The 22,245-nt window shown below is 40.8% G+C and overlaps 3 protein-coding genes across 3 annotated transcripts; 1 reads left to right on the top strand and 2 right to left on the bottom strand.

The window, feature by feature from the left end:
- The first annotated feature begins 14,287 nt into the window (after positions 1-14,287).
- LOC147930452 (uncharacterized) lies at positions 14,288-15,061 on the top strand. The gene is made up of 2 exons (XM_087478189.1): positions 14,288-14,558; positions 14,652-15,061. Exons 1-2 carry the CDS (start codon positions 14,418-14,420, stop codon positions 14,940-14,942), a joined length of 432 nt encoding a protein of 143 aa, XP_087334315.1. The 5' UTR covers positions 14,288-14,417; the 3' UTR covers positions 14,943-15,061.
- Positions 15,062-15,431: 370 nt separating this feature from the next.
- Positions 15,432-17,017, bottom strand: LOC104732376 (uncharacterized). The gene is made up of 3 exons (XM_087476875.1): positions 15,942-17,017; positions 15,722-15,845; positions 15,432-15,647 (listed from the first exon to the last, which is right to left on the bottom strand). The coding sequence occupies exons 1-3, from the start codon at positions 17,015-17,017 to the stop codon at positions 15,432-15,434; spliced, it is 1,416 nt and encodes a 471-aa protein (XP_087333001.1).
- A 951-nt stretch (positions 17,018-17,968) lies between these two features.
- LOC147930451 (class V chitinase-like) lies at positions 17,969-20,812 on the bottom strand. The gene is made up of 4 exons (XM_087476874.1): positions 20,140-20,812; positions 19,619-20,020; positions 18,070-18,471; positions 17,969-17,991 (listed from the first exon to the last, which is right to left on the bottom strand). Exons 1-4 carry the CDS (start codon positions 20,810-20,812, stop codon positions 17,969-17,971), a joined length of 1,500 nt encoding a protein of 499 aa, XP_087333000.1.
- Positions 20,813-22,245: the final 1,433 nt, after the last annotated feature.

Here is a 22,245-nt window from a genome sequence, read left to right as displayed (position 1 = left end):
ACAAAACTGAACATGCATCGACCAATGCACCTATTGCATCAACCGATGCACCTATTGCATCGACCGATGCAACCCCTAAACCAGGATTTTGATTTGCGGATGTTACTATTCTCCCCCACCAATCTAGATTCGTCCTCGAATCTCAAACAACCATCTGCCAAGGACTCCCGTGCAACCATCTCCACAGCCCGCACTCCTCCGACCGATCTACGGAAGGTCACCTCTAGGTGATAGACTCACGCTTCAGGCGTTATTTGCTCTCGCCTTTTGGATTTTCCTTTACTCATAGGCCTAAACCTTGAGTTTTTATTGGCTCATCATCAGACCTAAGTTTGCATGCCATAATGTTGGCTCCTCATCGGGCCTAAGCCCGCATGCCATAATATATAAGGAAAATCCAATACTTGTCTCTCGGGTTGCCACCCTACAGCGCGCCTCCGGATCATCATCCGAAGTCGATATACCAACCATACTCCCAAGCCACAAAGTCTCAGAATATGGCAGTACTAGGAGAACCTAAGTCCCCCTAGAGTCGCGAGCAAACAATTCTGAACAAGTCTGAGTCCTATCCCTATCCAGGTTTCCTTCCCGTGGCTCGCGTAAAACATCTCAATGTCCTACCTACCATATATCCCCTCACTGGAATACCTCATGACCACACAAGGATCATATACATGCCACAAGGCCAAACAATCTATCCTAAACAGGACCATCACAAAGACCAAACAATATGTCCTAAACAGGACCGTCACAAAGACCAAATAATCTGTCCTAAACAGGACCATCACAAAGACCAAACAATATGTCCTAACCAGGACCGTTACAAAGACCAAACAATCTATCCTAAAGAGGACCGTCACAAAGAGCATCTGTCCCGAAGGACCATCACAAAGAACATTTTTCCCGAAGGACCGTCACAAAGACCATATGTCCCGAAGGACCGCCTAAACAAGCACTCTGGCTAAACAGCCCGCCACAAAGGCCACACATCTGGCTAAACAGCCCGCCACAAAGGCCACACATCTGGCTAAACAGCCCGCCATAAAGGCCACACATCTGGCTAAACAGCCCGCCACAAAGGCCGCACATCTGGCTAAACATCCCGCCATAAAGGCCACACAACTGGTTAAACATCCCGCCACAAAGGCCACACATCTGGCTAAACAGCCTGCCACAAAGGCCACACAATGTCTTAAAAGACAGCCACACACGGCACAATGACTCAAAAGTCCGCCACTAAGGCCACACAAGCCTCTCAAAGGCTCTCCACCACTAAAATGGACAAATTCTAACTCACATAAAACTTTCCATTTTTAGCACTTCCATTTTTGGAAACTTTCCACATTTAGAAACTTCTATTTAAGGAAACTTTCCTTCAAACCACCCCAGTCCCAAGGACTCTCATCAAAGGAATCTTCATCGTTCAAAGTTCCTTTATCCTCCTCCCGAGAACCCTCACTGGTCTCGCCTCCAAAGTCATGTTACGCTGAAGATCTTCAGGAATCTTAGCCAACAACTGATCATCCTCACGGAGACACTTCCGCAACATAGAAATATGAAACACCTTGTGGAACGCACGCATAGCCTCAGGCAACTCCAGCCTATATGCTACCGGTCCCACCTGCTCAATCACTCTGAACGGACCCATAAACCTTGGACTCAACTTAGTCTCTATCAATGACCTGTTCGGACCCCGCAACATGGCCATCTTGAGGTACACTCTGTCTCCTACCTGAAACTCAAGATCTCTGAGGTCTCCTGAACAAAATCTCCCCCGAACATGCTCCTCTCCCCCACCTGAGTCCAGCATAATGGTGTACGGCATGGTCTCCCATGCAAAGCCTCATAAAGAGTCATCTTAATACTTGCCTGATAGTTGTTGTTGTAAGTAAACTCTACCAGGTTCAGGTGATCTGCCTAATGGACACCCCAATCCAACACACACATCCTCAGCAAATCCTCCAGCGTCTGGATCGTCATCTCTGACTGTCCATCTGTCTGGGGATGATAAGTTGTACACATATGCAGCTTAGTGCCCATCTCTGCCTGAAATGTCTTCCAGAACACCGAAGTGAACTTAGAATCCCTGTCAGACACAATGCTCGCTGGCACCCCATGCAATCTGACTATCTCTCTCACATACTTCTTAGCCAAGACCGCTGCTCCATCAGTCTTCTTAATGGCCAGAAAATGTGCTGACTTAGTCAACCGGTCCACAATGACCCAAATAGCATCAAACGTCCTGGACACTGGCAAACCCACCACGAAGTCCATAGTAATCATATCCCACTTCCATTCAGGAATGGGTAGACTTTTCAGTAACCCGCTAGGAACCTGATGCTCAGCCTTCACTAGCTGACACACATCGCACCTTGCAACCCAACTAGCTACATCCTTCTTCATCCCGACCCAGTGATAGTACCTCTTGAGATCACGGTACATCTTAGTCGCTCATGGATGAATAGAAAACCTGCTCGCATGAGCCTCTCTCAAGATCTCCTGCCTCAACTCCTCATCCTTCGGCACACAAATCCGACCGTGCAGCAAGATAGTACCATTATCTGAGACCTGATACTCTGAATCCACATCCTTTGAGGCATTAACCAGCCCCAAATCCTTCTCCTAAGCCAACCGCACCCTACCCAGAAGATCTGCTCTATCAACCGGCTCCAAACCCAACGGTTCCTGTGAAACAGCACACAACCTCAAAGTACTGATCTCTCCTATCAGAGACTCCATCTCCTGCTCCTGAGTCGAAGCTACCCTCTTCCGACTCAGAGCATCTTCAACCGTGTTAGCCTTACCAGGATGATAGGCTATCTCCAAATCATAGTCTGCCACAAGTTCCATCCACCGCCTCTGTCTAAAATTCAGCTCAGGCTGAGTGAATATATACTTCAGACTCTTATGATCTGTAAACACCTGTACTTTTGCACCATAAAGATAAGATCTCCAAATCTTAAGGGCAAAGACTACAACACCCATCTCTAAATCATGAGTAGGATAGTTGCCCTCACGCTTCCGCAACTGCCGCGAAGCATAGGCAATCACCTTCCCATGCTGCATCAGCACACACCCCAAACCAACCCTAGATGCATCTGTATAAAACACATAGGGTTCTCCCTGCTCAGGCAAAGTCAACACTAGCGTAGTAGTCAACATCTCCTTAAGGCTTTCAAAGCCCTCCTCACACTCCTGTGACCACACAGACGGGACATCCTTCCCTGTCAACTTAGTCATAGGGCGTGCTCTACTTGCAAAATCCTGCACAAACCTCCTGTAGTAACCTGCCAAACCAAGGAAACTTCTGATCTCTGTGGCATTTTGCGGTCTAGGCCAATCCCTGATAGCCTGAATCTTCTCTGGATCTACAGAAACCCCCTCTGCAGAAACAATGTGACCCAGAAAGCCCATCTCCCGCTGTCAAAAACTGCACTTGCTCAACTTAGCAAACAACTTCTGCTCCCGCAGCTTCTCCAGAACTGCTCTCAATGCACTGCATGTTCTTCAGGACTCTTAGAAAATACCAGGATATCGTCGATGAAAATGATGACAGACACGTCCAGAAACTCCTGAAACACGCTGTTCATCAACCTCATAAATGCTGCTGGCGCGTTAGTCAACCCGAACGACATCGCCACAAACTCATAAACCCATCCCTCGTCCTTCTTCTTGACGAACACCGACGCTCCCCACAGTGAAGTGATAAGACAAAAGAGTCCTCTGCTCAACAAATCCTCTATCTGTCTCTTCATCTTTACTAAACAAATAATCAAGTATGCCGACATCAGCTCACCGCCACCTGAATATCAACCTTCTTGATCGTCCAAGAATCTCTTGTAACTTGGCTCTTAGGAAAACTTTCACAAGATAGCTTATTCCAGAGATGGCTTTTCCACTGGGCAATCATCCTCCACAGATAATCATCAATACGAGCGTAATAAAACAAACAAGTACCATATGTTCGCATATTTTGATTCTCCGCGTCAGATGCTTTGCAAGCCGCCAACTCAACCCGCTTGACTTATTTTCCCCCAGCAAGCTTACCAAAACCTTGAACCTCGCAATCCCTGTCCATCACCAATGATCTCCATCCACCATCGTCGCAACGATTAGTTTATCTTGCCATGAAGGCTTCTCGTGAATCTTAAATATCTGGCAACCATGCCCTTGCCGGCTCATACCTACTGCAGCTCCCCTTCCCGGGACTCCAGCACCACCGGCCACACGATCCTGGCGCATCAGCCACACATTCATGACCGCACCGGTCATAAAATCCTGGCCCACCGGCCAACACACTAAAATCCAAGATTAAACCACCATCAATTCTCGAGGTCTACATCCCGTCATTATGTTTATACTCAAGTCCTAGGCATTGCTTGCTCCCAACTTCTCCACCCTTAGGTCGCAACCTTCGAGCCATACCGATCTCACTCTTAGACCACCGTCTTTGAGTTATACCGTCTCACTCTTGGACCATAATCCTCGAGATCTTGGTATCAGGAGAACTACTCATCCCCTCAGGGGAAACATCTTTTCCTCTGCCACTCTTGGAGCCCACAGCACCGCGAGCTATCGGTATTCAGGAGAATCACCATTCCACAGGGGCAGCAATCCTTAATGACTATAAACATCTCCCGACCAACAGTGTAGTGACCCTCACTAAGGGTAGAAATCCCAAAATAAAAATTCGAGGAAATGGCCCGGAAAAGACTTAAGAAGGAAGAGGAACTAAAACAAAGAAGGACGACCCAAGGAAGTCCGAGGAAAAATTCATGAGTCGGAGAATGGCCGAGCCTAGACTGAAGTGACCGGAGGTGCGATCGAGACCTTAAGACCGATCGAAAATTATCAGTTTTTGCGGAAATGGCATCCGCGGAAGAAACGGTTAAGTACCAAGAAAGATGTCCGGGTGATGTTCGAGAGAAGGCCGAGATGTCTGAAAGATGTCCGAGTGATGTCCGAGAAAAGATCGTGATGTCCGAGAAAAGATCGAGATGTCCGGGAGATGATCGAGGAAACCGAGAAAAGTCCAGACGAGACCGAGGAAAATTGTCCGGGAGTTACCAGGAAGGCCGATAGTGATCAAGGAGCCGAGAGGATTATCCGACAGTTGCCGAGAGAATTGACAATGTCCAAGAGACCGATAAATTATCCAGATTTGGTCGAGAGAATCGATAGCGTCCGAGAGACCGAGAGAATTGTCCGGAATTTGCCGAGAGGACCGAGACATCCGAGAGATGTCCGAAGAGGTCCGAGAGCTGCCGAGAATGACCGAGAGGCGTGTCCGAGCGGTACCGAGAAATGCCGAGACTGACCGAGAGTCATGTCCGAGCGAGACCGAGAAATCCGTGAATTGTCGAGAGCGTTGGACGAAGAGGACGGGTTTTGCCGAGGAACGTCGAGAAATGACCAACGACCGGCCGACCCGACAAGATTCCAAAAATTGCGGAATTTGTTTTCTCAAGAATCAACCAATGGGAAAACATGCAAGGCATGCAGAAAGAAGATGGGGTGCAAATGAAAATTGTTGCTTATGGATTGGGGAGTGAAGGAGACGCGCCACATGCAAAGAAAATGTTGCCATTTGTCGCGAGCGTGAAATGCACGCTCTACATGCAAAAGGAGAGATGCCATTTGTCGAGTTCCACTAAGGGAAGAGGAGGAGGATGTCGAGCCTATAAATAGAGATCTTGGGAGATCATTTTGCTCATTTCCTCAAAATTCTCTCAAAAGCTTAATTTTCTCTCAAATCCGAGAGAGAGAGAGAGAGAGACGAGATTGAGAGATTGCCGAGAGAGATTGCCGAGAGGGATTGTCGAGAGAGACGAGAAAGATCGTCGAGAGGGAGATCGAAGCGAAGTGCTGCTTGCGTCGAGAGGAGACAGAGTTTTTGGTAAAGTTGATCGAAAGCGAGACACTGTCCACTTCGAGACTGAGCTGAGAGCAAGATGCTGTCTGCGTCGAGAAAAGACCGAGAGAGTACCGATTGTTGCGTCGAGTGTAAGCCAAGAAAAGACGGTTGTAGCGGACGAAGCGAGAGGCTGCTGTCGCGAAGAGAAGGAGTGTCTGATCCGCGGTGCCGTGAAGTGCAATCATCACCGATCACGTAAAGGTGAGTTCTGCGGTAATTGTGTGTTGCATGTAGACTAGATTCTCGGTAGAATCAGTTAAATTGTTGCATGCATAAATTTGGTAGGATTCATGCTAAATTCATGTTAAAGATTACATCAAATTTGAGCTAGGAATCACCATGCAAGATCGCAAATGAATTGGGATGCATTTAAGTAATTTGGACTTACTTAAAATTTGGACAAAGGATATTACATGCAAGATGAGAATTGAAGTGGTTAGCAATTTTATTTGCTTAAAACCGGTTGCATGCATAATTAAAACTTGGTGAAGTTTATTTGCAATTTTATTGCATAAAACGATTGAGGTTAGCACGCATGCATAAGTTGGACTTGAGGGATTTAAATGGGTTAAATTGAATAAAATTGGCTTGCATGCTTAATTGGATTAAGAAGGATTTAGACGGTTAAATCAAACGGTTGCATGCATATTAGAACTTGTTGCATTGTATTGCTTAAGTTGCTTAAATTGGTTGCATGCATGTGGAACAATCTTAAGTTGCTTGAAATATATTTCTTGCTTCTTGTTGATTATAGCTTGTGTTATTCTTGATTGATTTCTTGCTATGTGCTTGACTTATCAATGCTTGAATTGGTGTTGTGTGTTTTATTTTAGCTTAGCCTCTTGAAATTTGTTCTCGAGTCTAGCTAGAATAGTGAGTCGATTTTTCTGTTCCAAAAGCGGTTGTCACGCGTGAGTTCTCGACGACCACTCACGCGGGGACACTGTCACGGCTAGCTAGCTAGCTAGTGAGTCATAGAACGGTTTGGGGGCGTTACAAACAGTACCTCCTGTGGTCCGAGTATAACTTTGCAATGTTACACCTGCCCACTCAACTTCTAATATCCCACTGGATTAACCACCAAACAGAGAAATATCTGCTCCAACTGCATATGTCCACCTATCCGCCTCTCTAGGCCCGATACCACTTGTGAATAATCTCATACCGGTCATCTACAACTGCTCCATCCTCCTAACATAAGATGGAAACTCTTTAACATTCGCAGCCCTTGGCTGCACCCCACCACATGCGGTACAACTGGAGCCTGCACTGGTACCCCTCTCGGTAACCGCTCCAACAGCATGCCAACAGATCTTCCAAGATCATCTCGACCGTAGGCTCCACCTGCTGCAACCCCACACCTGGGTTCCCAGCATCCCCGGCATTCTCACCGGCTAACCCTCTCTGGTCCCTCCTACGCTTGCGACCCTCTAACGTACCTCCTCGTTGAACTCTGAACTACACACTCGCTGGCCTCGGGACCTGCCCGACCATGACCACGACCACGTCCCTGTCCACGATCAACAACTCAAACAACTTTAACCACTGAACTTCCAAGAACAGAGGCTAGCAAGCAATCTTAACATAACACAAAAATACAAAAACACAAACTCACCGTGGAATCACACTGTAGGCTTGAAGAGGATGTTCTAGGACTCCATGCCACACACAATTGACTAACTCACATAATAAATCAAAGCATGCAAATCCCAAACATCTACAGCACAAAGCCTAGTGAACCCAAACCTAGAACCGTAAGGGCTCTGATACCAAACTGAAAGGACCCAACCATTTTTTTTTAAAATAATAAATATAAATATAATAATTAAACTACAACTAGTGGTCCCATATCCCCTAGCCACCTAACCACAATCACAATCAACAGCGGAATAACAAATACCAATATCCAATAATAATCCAATAATAAACTAATATTATAACATAATCAATATCCAAATACCAAACAACAAGAATCATAGAACCAGCAACCTAGCAATGTTTCTAATGACTCAACTCTAGCAACCTAGCAATGCCAGACAACATCCAATTGAGTCCCTAGAACATCCTCCTCTTCATTGCCTTGATTCCACGATCTCACTTTGCCTTTACCTGCACCACAAACACAAATTGCAATGCATGAGTATTTTATAAACACTCAGTAAGGCAATCATCCCATCTACTGGGCTATACATACAAGCAGTAGAGACATCTTTAACCATCAACCAACAATCAACAATCAACAATAGACAAACTAGGACTCTGCATCGACAGACACCAATATGCATCGACCGACACTAGTTGGAGGTTGTGTCGAGCGACACAAGATCTGCATCGACCGATGCAAGGTTAACTTGCATCGACCGATGCTCCCATTGCATCAACCGATGCATGCTCGACATAACACAAAAACCCTCGAGTTTCTGCGCCGTCCTCGCATCTGCATCGACCGACGCACAATGTGCATCGACCGATGCAATGTCGAGCATTGTTTCCTCCGAAGCTTCTCGTCGGATCTTCGTTCCTACAACCACAAAACTCGATCTCAAGCCACAAGAAAGCTTCCTAACGTCCCAAATATCAATCGAACAAGCCTAACAACACATAACAAGCAAATCAGAGAGATCTCTAGCTTATATAAGCCATGGTCATGCAATTACCTTTGCCAAGACGAAACTGAACCTCAAGCAAGCAATAAAACACTCCTAGCAAGCTCCTACAGTGGCGGATCCAGCAAATCTTTTGAGGGGGTGCAAAAAAAAACCCAAAATTGTCTAGTTGGGGATTTGAACCGTTTATCTCAAATATTATGGGGTGCATCATTGACCACTAGGCTACCTTATATCACTAATTAGTATGCATAAAGTAAACATTTTATACTTTTATGTGGTGCACTTTCACCCCCTCTAATAAACGTGAGTCCGCCCCTGAGCTCCTACAACGTTCTAAGCCTCAGATCTCACCAGAAAATGCCACCAATCCACAAAAATCACCAAGGACACCAAGAACACTCTTTCTCTCTTTTGTTTCTCTCAAAAACGGCCAAAGTCGACTAATGAGACAAAAGAAACGATTTCAAGATTTTCCTTTTCCCTTTTACCCAAAACGCAGCATTTAACTTAAACTCGTCCGCACAAAACTGAACATGCATCGACCGATGCACCTATTGCATCGACCGATGCAATTCCCAATCCAGGATTTTAGTTCGCGGATGTTACATTTAGTGTCATAATTATTATTGTGAATGTTTACAAATGTGCTAATAAAGTAGTACAACTGATATATATCTCCCAAAAAAAAGTCTGTATAGTATTTAATCGTTATTGTGTAAATTGACAACTGAGTGATTCATCTTCTTTTTCTTGGTAATATATATGATCGTATTATATTATAAAATTAGAAAATTATACTAGTAGTATTTAACATTGTCTGTGTTAAATACAGTAAAACGTGTGTGATTATGCTTATTGTAAATTAAGTTTATATTATGCTCGATATGTGGGTGGCCGCATGACATATATATCATGTACATAAAAATAATAATTAAAAAGACTTGATTATAGTCTATATATCTTAATTATTATCATCTCGTCATCAGATATGAATAAGTTTATTATTATTAGTATAGTTGAAAAATAATAAAGTCTGTTATTAATCAAGAATTTAAAATTAAAAAAAGACTTAGTTATAGTCTATATTTTGATCAAGTTTACTTGTGGAACAATTTAGTTCACATGCATTACAATGAAATTGTGACTAGATTGGACTCTAGATATTTTATGATTCATAAATATAAAAATACTACTGGTCATTTTAGTAATACGATATTATTTTGTTTGTTTATAAACTTAAGGTATTTTTCATTGAATTATTAATTTTTTTAAGAATTTATTAGAACTGTCCTAATTGAGATATTACTTTTCTTAAACTATTGTTTTTTGCGCAATTTATTTTTTTGCCCAGACAATTATAATATGTTAAATTAACAATTAGAGTTTTTTTTTTAATTTTTTTTTTAATTTTCGGGTTCTCTATTTTACATTTATCGTATGGTTTTGTAACACCCGCGAATCATATTTACGGTTTGAGCATTGATCAACGCCAAGGTCAGGGCATCAATCGACACTATTGTGTGGTTTGCACTCGGGTTGTTTCCAATGTCTCTAGTTCGATGTGGTTTGATGGGGAAAACCAAGAGCTTGCTTATAAATAAGGAAGCTAGACGCCCTAAACTTTGGTTAGCCGTTTTGTCGTTCTAAACACTTGAGAAGAAGAGTTTTCTCTTCAAAAAGTTCCTATTGTGAGCGTTCGTGATGAGTTCTAAGCCGTTTTTTGGTAGATATGTTTTTTGAGTGAAGATCTATGGATAAGGATGTGGTGGGGAGCTTTCTGTGGTGTGATTCTTGTCGTTTTCGTTCAGAATCTTCTTGTTTATGAGGTGATTAAAAGATCAAGACTTATCTAAGCGACTAGATGTGTGTTTTGTATGATTTATTGCTTGTGTGCTTGTTTGTGAGTGATTGTGGTGGTGGTTGTGGCATGTTGAGGGCGGTTTTGGGCATCACGGACATTGTGGCGATGGTTGGAGCCGAGAGAAGTCGAGAGGGATTATTGTCGGTGATATTCCGCGCGTCTGCATCGATTGATGTGATACACCCCAGTTTCAGGGACTTTCGGAAAGGTTTAAAATAATTGATTTGACCATCTAGCAAGAACACAGACGAACACTAAGACAAACAGGATGAACAATATGAACCGCTAACAACCTAGACAAACGATGAACAACACCAAACATGCACCAAAGTAAACCAAAATAGCAAAACGGAACAAACTGGACAAGATAGAAACTTTAAACGAAAAGAGAGAGTTTTAGAACGAAACAACCTGACAGGAGCTTTTAAAGCTCTGATACCAAGCTGATGTGACTGGGAGACGCGGTTACGGTACGGACGGAGGAAGCGACTTCGGACAGAGCTCGGCAGTCAAGACTTTCCTCAGACAAAACTTGAGGGTTCGAATCTAGGGAAGATTTAAACGAGGGAAACGAGAAATGGCGAGATTCCAACGAGCGTTTGTGAATACGGTCGGAGGTTTCTATTGGATCGAGCAGATGCGGTACGGATGGACGATGCGGAAGTGACTCTTGGCGATGCGGTAAAATGCGGTAAGATGCGGTAAGATACGGAAGCGTTTGAGTGTGGTTTGGGAACGATGTGAAGATGGAAACGAAAGAGATGGAACGATGGAAAAGAGGATGGATTGAATGAAGACACAAGAGGCTTGCTCTCCTCTTGATACGGTCGCTAACAAACGTTGAACCCGGTTCAAGGTTTGCTAGGGTTAGTTCCCTTAAGCAATCCCGGATTGACTAATGAAAGGATGGAGACAAGTTCAAGAATCTCTCTTGAGAAAAGTTTTATTTTCATTCAAGTCTAAGGAGAAACAAAGAGCTAAGAGGAGTTTAAATAGCTAGGGTAAGGAAGGGGCTTAAGGACACGCAGACTTATCTTGGTCCACACATCGTCCTTTGACGTGTTCTGTTTGCAATGAGAACACGTCGCCTCCTTTGACTAACAAGCTTAGCCACAAAAAACTCTTAACGGTCCTAAAGGAATATTCCAAGTTCAATTTAAACCAAAATATAAGAGGGAAAAGAGATAACTTTCTTTGGCCTTGACACGGGAAGTGACTTGGCCTTAGACGTTTTGCACCAAACTCAATGCCTCGTTAAAACCTTCTCCGGTAAACCCAATGGGAAAAACCCGGAGTAAGGAAAAAGAGTAAAAATCCTTGCTTAAGTGACTTTGTTGTCTTCACTCTTGGGTAAGAGTGAAGACCAAGCGAACTGAGTCTCCGAGGTCTTCATAGATCGGTGGACGTTGGGTGAATGACCGGATGAACAGGTTGAGCCGTTGCTTGGCCGCCTTTGCTTAACTCCTGGAACGTGTCATGGCTCCGGGAAGGATCGATGGTGCTTTGGCGGCGTCCGAAGTGGTTTTCTTGGCCGCGTCCGATGCCTCTTGGTCAGGCGTCTCGGTCGCGTCCGGCGTGTCTTGGTCGTCTTGGCCGAGCTCCTGTCCTGCGATCACATCAATCTATGTCACCAAAGTGCAATTATCTTTTCGGTTAAGGGTCCTCAGAGAACTCCACATTAATGCGTGCTTGAGTTGGAGAAGTCTTAGGATGTATGATCTTTCGAGAAGTGATTGTCGGAGCTGTGCGAGTGAGTTTAAAACACATGTGGTGATTTGTAGGGACGGTAAACAAGTCTTTAAAGCCTCCCGGACGTAGCAAACTGGCCGTCATATATGGATGGGCCCACTAAGAGCTAGCGGTCGTGGCGTTACATGATGCAACAAGGGTTTTGGTGAAGACACGAGGAAGCATCGATCGATGCAAGGAGTGCGTCGATCGACACAAAGGTTCAGCGTCGACCATGACGATGAGGGGTTTCAGTCGACACATACGTTCAGAGTAGTCTGGTTTGCTTGCTTTTTGTGAAATGTTTCTGTTTGTCTTTTCGCTTATGTGTATAGTCCAGTAGATGGGAGGATCGCATCACTGAATATTTCTGATAACTCATGCGTTCCATTCTTTTTGTGGTGCACATAAAGCAAAAGTGTGACTGTAAAATCAAGGTGATAAAGAGGAGGATGTTCTAGTGGTTCGTTTGATTGATGTCTGGCTTCTGTTAGGTTGCTAGAGTCGGGTCATTAGAATGTTGTTAGGATGCTGGTTTAATGTTTCATGACATTGTTGGATGATTTATTTATCGGCTTATGTTAGATTGAATAATAGTTAATTCTTTATTAGATTTTTTGTTGGATAATTGCTGGTTTAATGTTGTTGTTATTTCTGCTGTTTGTATTGACTGTTGCTAGAGTGCTTGTGAGTATCACTAGTTAATTATTATATTAAAATAAAGAAAAAGGTCTGGTCATTAAGTTTTAAGAGGTAGAATGTATTATTTAGAGTTTAGGATTTACAATTTAGTCATTTTGTATCTAGAAAACAAATATTTTGGAAAATGAACATAGAAAAAGATTTATTTCCAAAAATGCCCTTTTTTTTTAACAAAGCTTTAACTACATGGCTGGCTTTTAAAGTTGCTAGAAATAACTTTACATATATATACATTTTCAAGCTCTTAGACAAAATATTATAATTTCAAGTACAATTTTTGTTTTGTTTCTTGACTTCATATATATTAGAATTTTTCATTCTATGTTAAAGCTATAGTTTAAGTACATTATAAGCGAGATCATCTAAACATTTACTACTAATGAATCATCAAACCTAATGAGTTTCTAAGAGATGCACAATCTCGATGGATATGATGTTAGTGTAGAAGAGACAAGAGACACACAAGTTTTAACTAGATTCAGCAAATACTTTGTTGCAAATACTTTTTGAGCACAATTACAGTTAAGGTTGTTTTGGTGAAACAATCACTTTATTCTATTAAATCCTCAAAAGAGGGAAGTACACACTAGCTACTTAAAACTCAAATAGTACATGAAAAGTAAATAAATATATAGGTTCAATGAGTTTCCAAAGAGATGCGCAATTTCGATGGATATGATTCAACATTGAAGACGAGCTTCGATAAATCTCTAATCAACTAGTGGTGAAAGACAGTTTGCAGAGTTAACAAGTAAGAAGTTTTGATAAGTTGCTCCAAGGAGGAGGATGAAGGTGAATACAGTTTCCAATTGCAGGAAAGGGTTTGCGATTCTCCAAAGATAATCACGTGAGTTTCGTTCATCGATTAGTATTAGATTCTTTATAATACAAATTGGAAACATGCATGTCATTTCGTTAGATGGATCTCTAATGGAAACGTACATGAATGGTATGAGGTAAGCCCGTCGGTGTTTTGTAATGCATTTTTTCTTAGAAATCAAACCATTATTTTTTATTTGGGTTTACAGTGATCATATAAAAAAGCAAGCATTTTTGTTTTTTTTAGTTACAGAAAACAACATACAAGCAGACAGACAAGTTTTATTTTATTTTATCTTATAATAACATAAAGCAAACATGTTTTATTCTGGAAAAAAGATTGTGAGCTACCTGAAGTATGGCGGAATGCATGACCACACATGCCAACTATGATAAAGGACACTCAACTACATCACCTATATGTATTGCATGGTCACATGTATGAAGTATATGATGTTATGTGCTCAACATCATACACCTAGAATCTCGGTTTACCGGATCATTTACGCCGACGTTGACCTACCATTGACTCGTCGGAACCGAAAAAAGACCCGATCGGATTATTGACCCGAACCCGAGACCTGACCCGGTTCAGATAATTGTTGGGTTTAGTTTTTGGGCCGAAATTTAATTAAAATTTAGACCCATTAAAAAAACCCTGAAATTGATTCCATCGTTCTCTCTCACAAGTGAAACACGGTTTCTCGAAAACAAAGATATTCGAGTCAGTCGCTGTGAAAGGTCGAGTCGACTATTAGGGTTCTTAGTGTTCATCATTTCAAAGATGGAATTAAGCTCGGGATCCTCCAGTAACAGCAGATTTGGGGGGCGCAAAGTCTGTGATTGTGGATTGCCGGCAAAGATTTTCAAGTCTAAAACGGCAAGAAATCCACATCGAAAGTTTTATGGGTGTGAGTTGTACAAGGTATGTTCTTTAAGTGTTATTAAGAATGTTTAGGTGGTGAGATTTGTTGATTAAGAAGTCTCCAATTGAAGTCTCCAATTGATGTGTCTGTAGGAAGGTGGGAACGCTCATTGCAAATACTTTAGGTGGGTTGATGAAGAAGAGGTGAAAGGCTGGCCGAGACAAGCGTTGGTAGAAGCTGAAGCTGAAATTAACGAGAAGATTAAGATGATCAGTCAACTAAAATCGACAATTAAGGAGCTTCGTGGTGATTTGGAGAAGAAACAATTGGAGATATCATCAAAGAATGCTGAGATGGAAAGAATTGTGTATCGTCAACACATTGTCATCACTGGATTGACAGGATTGCTTGTATGTGCTGTTGGAGCCATTGTTTTTGGCTGAGCATTGTTGTTGTTTGAATGAGCTTTGGTTGTAATGTCTTCGGTTAGTGGCTTTGTAATGCCTTCGGTTAGTGGCCTTGTAATGAATTTGTTGTTGTTTGTATGAATTTGGTTAGTGAATTTGGCTTTTGGTAAAGAATTTGTTTAGAAAAAGAAGTAGAACACTTGAACAATTACCAAATTAAGTGTTTAAAGTAACCAAATACATGCTCAAATTGACCAATAATGTATCCAAAAAACCAATCTGACCAACCTAACATGTCAACAATGTATCCAAAAAACCAACCTTACATGTGCCAATTACCAACCTAACATGTCAATAATGTATCCAAAAAACCAACCTCACATGTGCCAATGACCAACCTAACATGTCAATAATGTATCCAAAAAAGCAACCTGACATGTCAATATGTCATCCGATTAAAGTATGTCACCAAAACAGCCGATTAAAGTATTTAACCATCCAAAAAACCTTCTACAAATCAGTCCCTCATCCAAATAGCATCCTCTCGACCCAGCTTCTCTGTGGTGCGGATGAAGAAACATCTTGCACTTCAGGTTCTTCAGCTCGATGTCCAGCTTCAGGTTCTTCAGGTCCAGGTGCTTCCATTGCGGCAAATGCTGCTTCCATTTCAGATTGATCTTGAGCTTCCAATTGACCCGGTTCTCCATTTAATCTTATTCTCTTTGCCCTGCTCTCAGAAGACTATAGAAAGATATATAAGAAAACTACTATTAAAACATAACCAAAAGGAATAGAAAGATATGGTAGAGACATACTGGTCTGCAATTCTGCTTCCAAGCAGTCCTCAACGGCTCAAAGCAAATGTAAATTTGGTGGAATGCCTCACGACCATCAGCTCTTACTACTGTGTTGATCTCCACTGTAGTTTGAGGATTAGACCTAAAAGAAATCAAAAACTTATTAAGACAACCACGATAATAAACCAAATAAGAAATAAAAAATAATAAGACTAAGGCCAAAATCACATTAACTTACGTTATTAGATGAAGTTCATAGTCTCTTAATCTTGCGAACTGCTCATCACATTCGGCTTGCAGCTTATCAAATACACGTCTTCTTGCAACTTTTGCCTGGTTTGGTGAGATAATGATGTTGTACCTCCTCTTCATCTCATCTTTAATCTCTGGACCACTCATCTCTGGATCCCTCCTAATATCTTCAAGGAATAAATCAGCAATGACAGGAGTCTTTATAATTTCACATCGTCCTGTTGGATGGCATTGATGGTCGTAGTCATAGGTCTTCACCATCCATTTTCCAATAGGGTTCTCCACAGCACAGTAAATTTTCCACCCACAGCCTTTTGCTTTACACTTTGCACCAAGCTTTTCCTTCTCCCACCTATCATACACAACATTCCGCCTAGTCTTCAATACATACTTGATCACATTCTTCTTAAACTCACTCCCACTGTTAAACACTTGCTTCAAACTAAACACACCATCAAGTAAACCACCTCTCTGCATCCTCTCTGTTTGTGCTTCCTCATCCCCAGATTCATCATCAGTTGCTGGATACACATCATCTTCATCCGGTATCTGCTCCTCGTAGTTTTGGTTGTTGAAAATTTGTATGTCCTCCTCAACAACCTCAGCCTCCTCGTCAACAATGTCAGCCTCAACATCTGACTCTGATGATTCAGATAAACATGCCTCCGAATTCTGACCTTCATCATTATCATCACACGCGACATCCTTGACAAGTTGTTGTGTTTCTTCTGTGATCTTTTCTCCTCCAATAGCCGTGTCTTTATTTCCAACCGCTCTTGTGTCTACACCTTCAACACATTCTCCTACTTCCTTCTCAAAATAGATATCTACTTCTCCCATCCATCGTCCTTTTGCAACCAATTTCTTCTTATTGGCATCCACATTCTCCCACAGAGGCTTCCTATCAGATAAATCCTCAAATGGTAGCTTGTACCACATCTTCCCAATGTGCTTAATTCGCTTCTCAAGCATACTCATCAATACATCTTCAAAGATTGTGACAGAATCCACCTCCAAAGTACAAACAACTCCATCAACGTAGTTTAACACACCATCCACCATCTTGAATTCCCCAGAATGGTGACATTTCACCTTTACAGATATTCTCGCACTACAAAAAAAAAAAAAAAAAAAAAAAACGGGTCAAAGTCAAAGTTCCCGATGACTATTTACAACTCTATGAGACAATACAACTCAAACAAGACGGCAAAACTGCAAAATCCCGACACAAACACGACGTGTCTAATTTTTAATTGACAATACCACGAGAAAAGGAATCAAACAAAAAGTTTCTTCTTTCGAGTAATAAGAAAACCCGAAACAAACCCCAACAACTACACGACAACATCCCCACTAGTTCAGACCCGTGGCATATGTTACCAAATAAAAAGAAAATTGAGAAAGTTACCTCATCTGAATGAGAATTCAAACCCTCACTCTGACCTTTTCTCGATTTCAACCAATACAACAGATTCTGTTGCAGATTCGATTCTTTTGTCGAGTAAAACCTAGATCAAAAGGAGATCTTGTTCTTCGCCTCAAATGGACAAAAGTGAGAAGTGAAAACGATGGAATCGATGTTGTTTTGATGGAATCAATTTTAGGGTTTTTAATGGGCCTAAATTTTAATTAAATTTCGGCCCAAAAACTAAACCCAACAATTATCTGAACCGGGTCAGGTCTCGGGTTCGGGTCAATAAATCTGATCGGGTCTTTTTTCGGTTCCGACGAGTCAATGGTAGGTCAACATCGGCGTAAATGATCCGGTAAACCGAGATTCTATGTGTATGATGTTGAGCACATAACATCATATACTTCATACATGTGACCATGCAATACATATAGGTGATGTAGTTGAGTGTCTTTTATCATAGTTGGTATGTGTGGCCGGCCATGCATTCCGCCATATTTCAGGTAGCTCACAATCTTTTTTCCTATCACTCGTCTTTTATTTATTTATTTCTTCATTCACTTATCGTTGTGGGAACTCCTCCGATCCGATATGGTTGTCAATTAACCAGACCATGCTTTCCATGCTGTAAGTTTAAGAGAATATTTTATGAAAGAATATAAATGAAAGAAAAAAAGAAAAGAAAAAGAAAAAAGAGACGAACCTGCGGTGGATAGAACAGTGTTAACGTCAGCTCCAACGTTCCAGGCAAAGTAACCAAGCAGAACGTTCTGCTTAGCGTATGTCACTTTGGCCGTCACACTCTCAGTATCGTCGTACGCAATCCAAATCTTGTTGGCGAAACAATGATTCCCGACAACTGGGGAGTCATACTTATGTGCTGCTTTCTCATCAGTTATGAACTTCTGTATCTTATCATAGTTTATAGAACCATCCTCAGATACGTCCTCATGATTGGCTACTCCGGAGGCGGCGGCATGATAGCCGTTATCCATATCGTTTTGGAGAGTCCAGGCATAGCCAACGTATGGAAATCCAAAGACTGCTTTATTCTTGGGAAGTCCGTCCTCAACCCACTTTCTAAAACCAGAGTCGCCGCTTCGATCTATATATAAATATATCAGCCAAATTATCAAATTCTATATCAATTAAACATTTTAAACATTTAAACATATATAAAGGAACACATATTAAACATTTTTTAAAAATTCATATTACAAAATCTAATTCAAAAATATATTTGTAAATTTAAGGTATATCATAATTAATAAAAATTAAAGTAAATATATCTCGCGCGATGTGCGAGCCTATTTCTAGTAATAAATAAGACTTGGTTAAAGTCCATAGAATTAAAAAAAGAATTGATACTGTTGGTTATAATAAATAAGACTCGGTTATAGTCTATCTAACAAGTCTTTTTCTAACAATGTTATATACCAACTTCCATTATTAAAATATGTGATACTAATTATAAAAAGACTTGATTTGTCTCTTTGATAAAAAGGTTTTATATTGAAAGAATAAAAGAATACAAGGCCGAGACCCAATGGTCGGCTTCTCAGCCCATAGAACTCTAATGTTTGCGATTCTCCAAAGATAATCACGTGAGTTTCGTTCATCGATTATTAGATTCTTTATAATACAAATTAGAAACATGCATGCATGCATTTTCGAGTTATAATACAAATTGGAAACATGCATATATGATGTACCTTCTTTTGGTTTATTTCGTTATAGATAGATCTCTTATGGAAACGTACATGAATGGTATGAAGTAAGTCCGTCAGTGTTCTGTAATGCATTTTTTCATAGAAATCAATTTTTATTTTTGGTTTACAGTGATTATATAAAAAAAAACAAGCATTTTTTTTATTTTTTATTACAGAAAACAAGATACAAACAGACAGACGAGTTTTTTTTTAATCTTACAATAATATTAAGCAAACATGTTTTATTCTTCAATCGTCTTTTATTTATTTATTTCTTCATTCACTTATCGTTGTGGGAAGAACTCCTCCGATCCGATATGGTTGTCACTTAACCAGACCATGCTTTCCATGCTGTAAATTTTCAAAATACATATATAAGAAACTCAGTACTGTTTAGTTTAACCGATAGGGAACTAGCGATTTATATATATTTGCTGCAATTCAAAGAAACGAAAACGAAAAAGAATATTTTATGAAAGACGAAACGAAAAAGAATATAAATGAAACAAAAAAAAATAAAAGAAGAAGAAAAAAGAGACGAACCTGCGGTGGATAGAACAGTGTTAACGTCAGCTCCAACGTTCCAGGCAAAGTAACCAAGCAGAACGTTCTGCTTAGCGTATGTCACTTTGGCCGTCACACTCTCAGTATCGTCGTACGCAATCCAAATCTTGTTGGCGAAACAATGATTCCCGACAACCGCGGAGTCATACTTATGTGCTGCTTTCTCATCAGTTATGAACTTCTGTATCTTATCATAGTTTATAGAACCATCCTCAGATACGTCCTCATGTTTGGCTACTCCGGAGGCGGCGGCATGATAGCCGTTATCCATATCGTTTTGGAGAGTCCAGGCATAGCCAACGTATGGAAATCCAAAGACTGCTTTATTCTTGGGAAGTCCGTCCTCAACCCACTTTCTAAAACCAGAGTCGCCGCTTCGATCTATATATAAATATATCAGCCAAATTATCAAATTCTATATCAATTAAGCCAAAAAGACTACTCACCTAAACATCTCCTCTTTTATTATCTGAATCGTAGGGAAATTATTATGCTTATACCTTCGTCCAAAGAAAAAGCGTGCAGACCGGCGGGTGGAGCGGTAAAGTGGGGGTACGACAGCGGTGTGTAAAGTTCATAGGCTATAATATTAACCCAATCCAAGTTATCTTTCATCACTTTAACCGGGTAGGTAAAAGTCTTGTAAACCGAGGAGTAGTAAACGGCAGCCGTCAACAGCAAAGTCGGTTTGCTGGTGCGTCTGTGCTCGGCGTCAACCGCATATCGCAATTCTCCAACTAGGGCCCCAAAGTCGGTCATCTCAGTCTCATTGTTCGGGTACTCCCAGGCTAAATCGAGACCATTGAATCCGTTTGATCTAGCGATCGAAATCCAAGAATCAATGAACTTTTTCCGTGACTGCTGTTTACTTGCCATGGACGCAAACGCAGAATTGTTTCCAAGTCTTCCGCCGATCGACAAGAGGGTCTTCACCTGGTCGTTTCGTATCTTGACAGTTTCAGTGAAGGTGGCAAATCTCTGTGCGTGCACTTCGGAGATGAAAGCTTTGTTGGTGTCAGCGTCGAGATCGGCGAAGGCGCAGAAAAGGTGAGTGAAGAGAGCTGAGGGAATCGTTTGGGCCGAGGTTGCGGGATCCTTGTCCTCTCCATCTGGGTACCAGTACGAAGCTTTTACCACGGAGGGGGCTCCCATTTCCTCATTAGTATCAGCCATTTTTTTGGTCTCAAATTAAGTCTTTTTAAAAAATGCTTTCTCTAGCTCTGTGTTTCTTTGTTTGTTGTGCCTTTGTAGTGGTGGTGATACAAACTAAGTGGGTGCTTCCCTTCTCTATTTATAGTGATTTTGGAAAGACATATTTGTATTTTGAAATATTCAAAAGAATAATTCAGACAAATTCAATTATTGATTTCGAAAACAAAAACAAAAAGTCTTTGTTAAATGTTGTGACCATTAATTTACTAAGCTCATTCCAAAGATCCTAATTTTACCATCTTATGCTTTTTTTTGCTTAATTATATGTCTGAGATTTATACATATAGTTTTATATTAATAGAGGATATGTATACCTCTCCACCATAAACATTAAAAACTAATTAATAGGTCACAAAAGAAAGCCTCCTCCTGTTAATAAATAAACACCTTATATTAACTTATTACGAGTTACTCTTATTTAAATTAGTAATTTCTAATTTAGTTCTATGATATTGTGAAAATCTATATACTATGTAAAACAAATTTATCTATTTTGTAGAATATGATATAAGATTGTATGAAAATAACATTGGTTGATGCAAGAAATCTTTAAATGCAACACGTCTACTCGATTCTTTGGCAAATTTGGACTTCTCGCAACAATCTTATATATATTTCAAAACAATAACATTTCATGGCCAAAGATAATAAGCCAAGCTCTCACTCATGCGAAAGAATGACACGATCAAGATGAACGTCTAACTGCAAAAACGGACTACAGCTGCTACTCACTGGAAGATACCCAATTGTGGTTGGATGAAGTGCATGCAACTAGTTGGTAACTATGATCGAGAGCGGCCATCAAAAACTGGAGGTGCTATCTTAGGGGCATGTCGACACGCTCAAAGAAAAGAAACCGTTGGAGCAAAGGTTATACAAGGGTTTCCTTTGAAGGAGATACCAAAGAAGTAATGAAACTTATTACTGGTCATAATATTAACTTTGGAGTTTTTAATTGGATAAGAGTGGTTCCTGGCAAGGAAAGTTCAGAGAATGCCAATTTGCTTGTAACAAGCCTGCATATATGTTAGCCAAAGACATGATTCCTAAGAATACTCATATTTGTATTATGACTTTATTAAATGTGTTAAATTTATTTTGAGATTTAGTGTAATCAATTTTGGGATTTAGTGTGATTACATTCGCACTATTTAGGTAGTATAAATTTCGAAAAATTATACTAGTAGTATTTATCATTGAATGTGTCAAATACAATAAAAAGTGTGTGATTATGCTTATTGTGAATTAAGTTTATAAAATGCTCTAATATAGGTGGGTGGCGGCATGACATACATCTTGTACATAAAAATAACAATAATAGAAGACTTGATTATAGTCTATATATCTTTATTATTAATATTGAACAGCTGCATAAATGCTCTCTTCTTTCCGAT

This window comes from Camelina sativa, chromosome 12 (genome assembly GCF_030686135.1).
Source record: "Camelina sativa cultivar CO46 ecotype springtype chromosome 12, ASM3068613v1".
NCBI lineage: Eukaryota > Viridiplantae > Streptophyta > Magnoliopsida > Brassicales > Brassicaceae > Camelina > Camelina sativa.
This window is presented reverse-complemented; position numbering and strand designations above follow the sequence as displayed.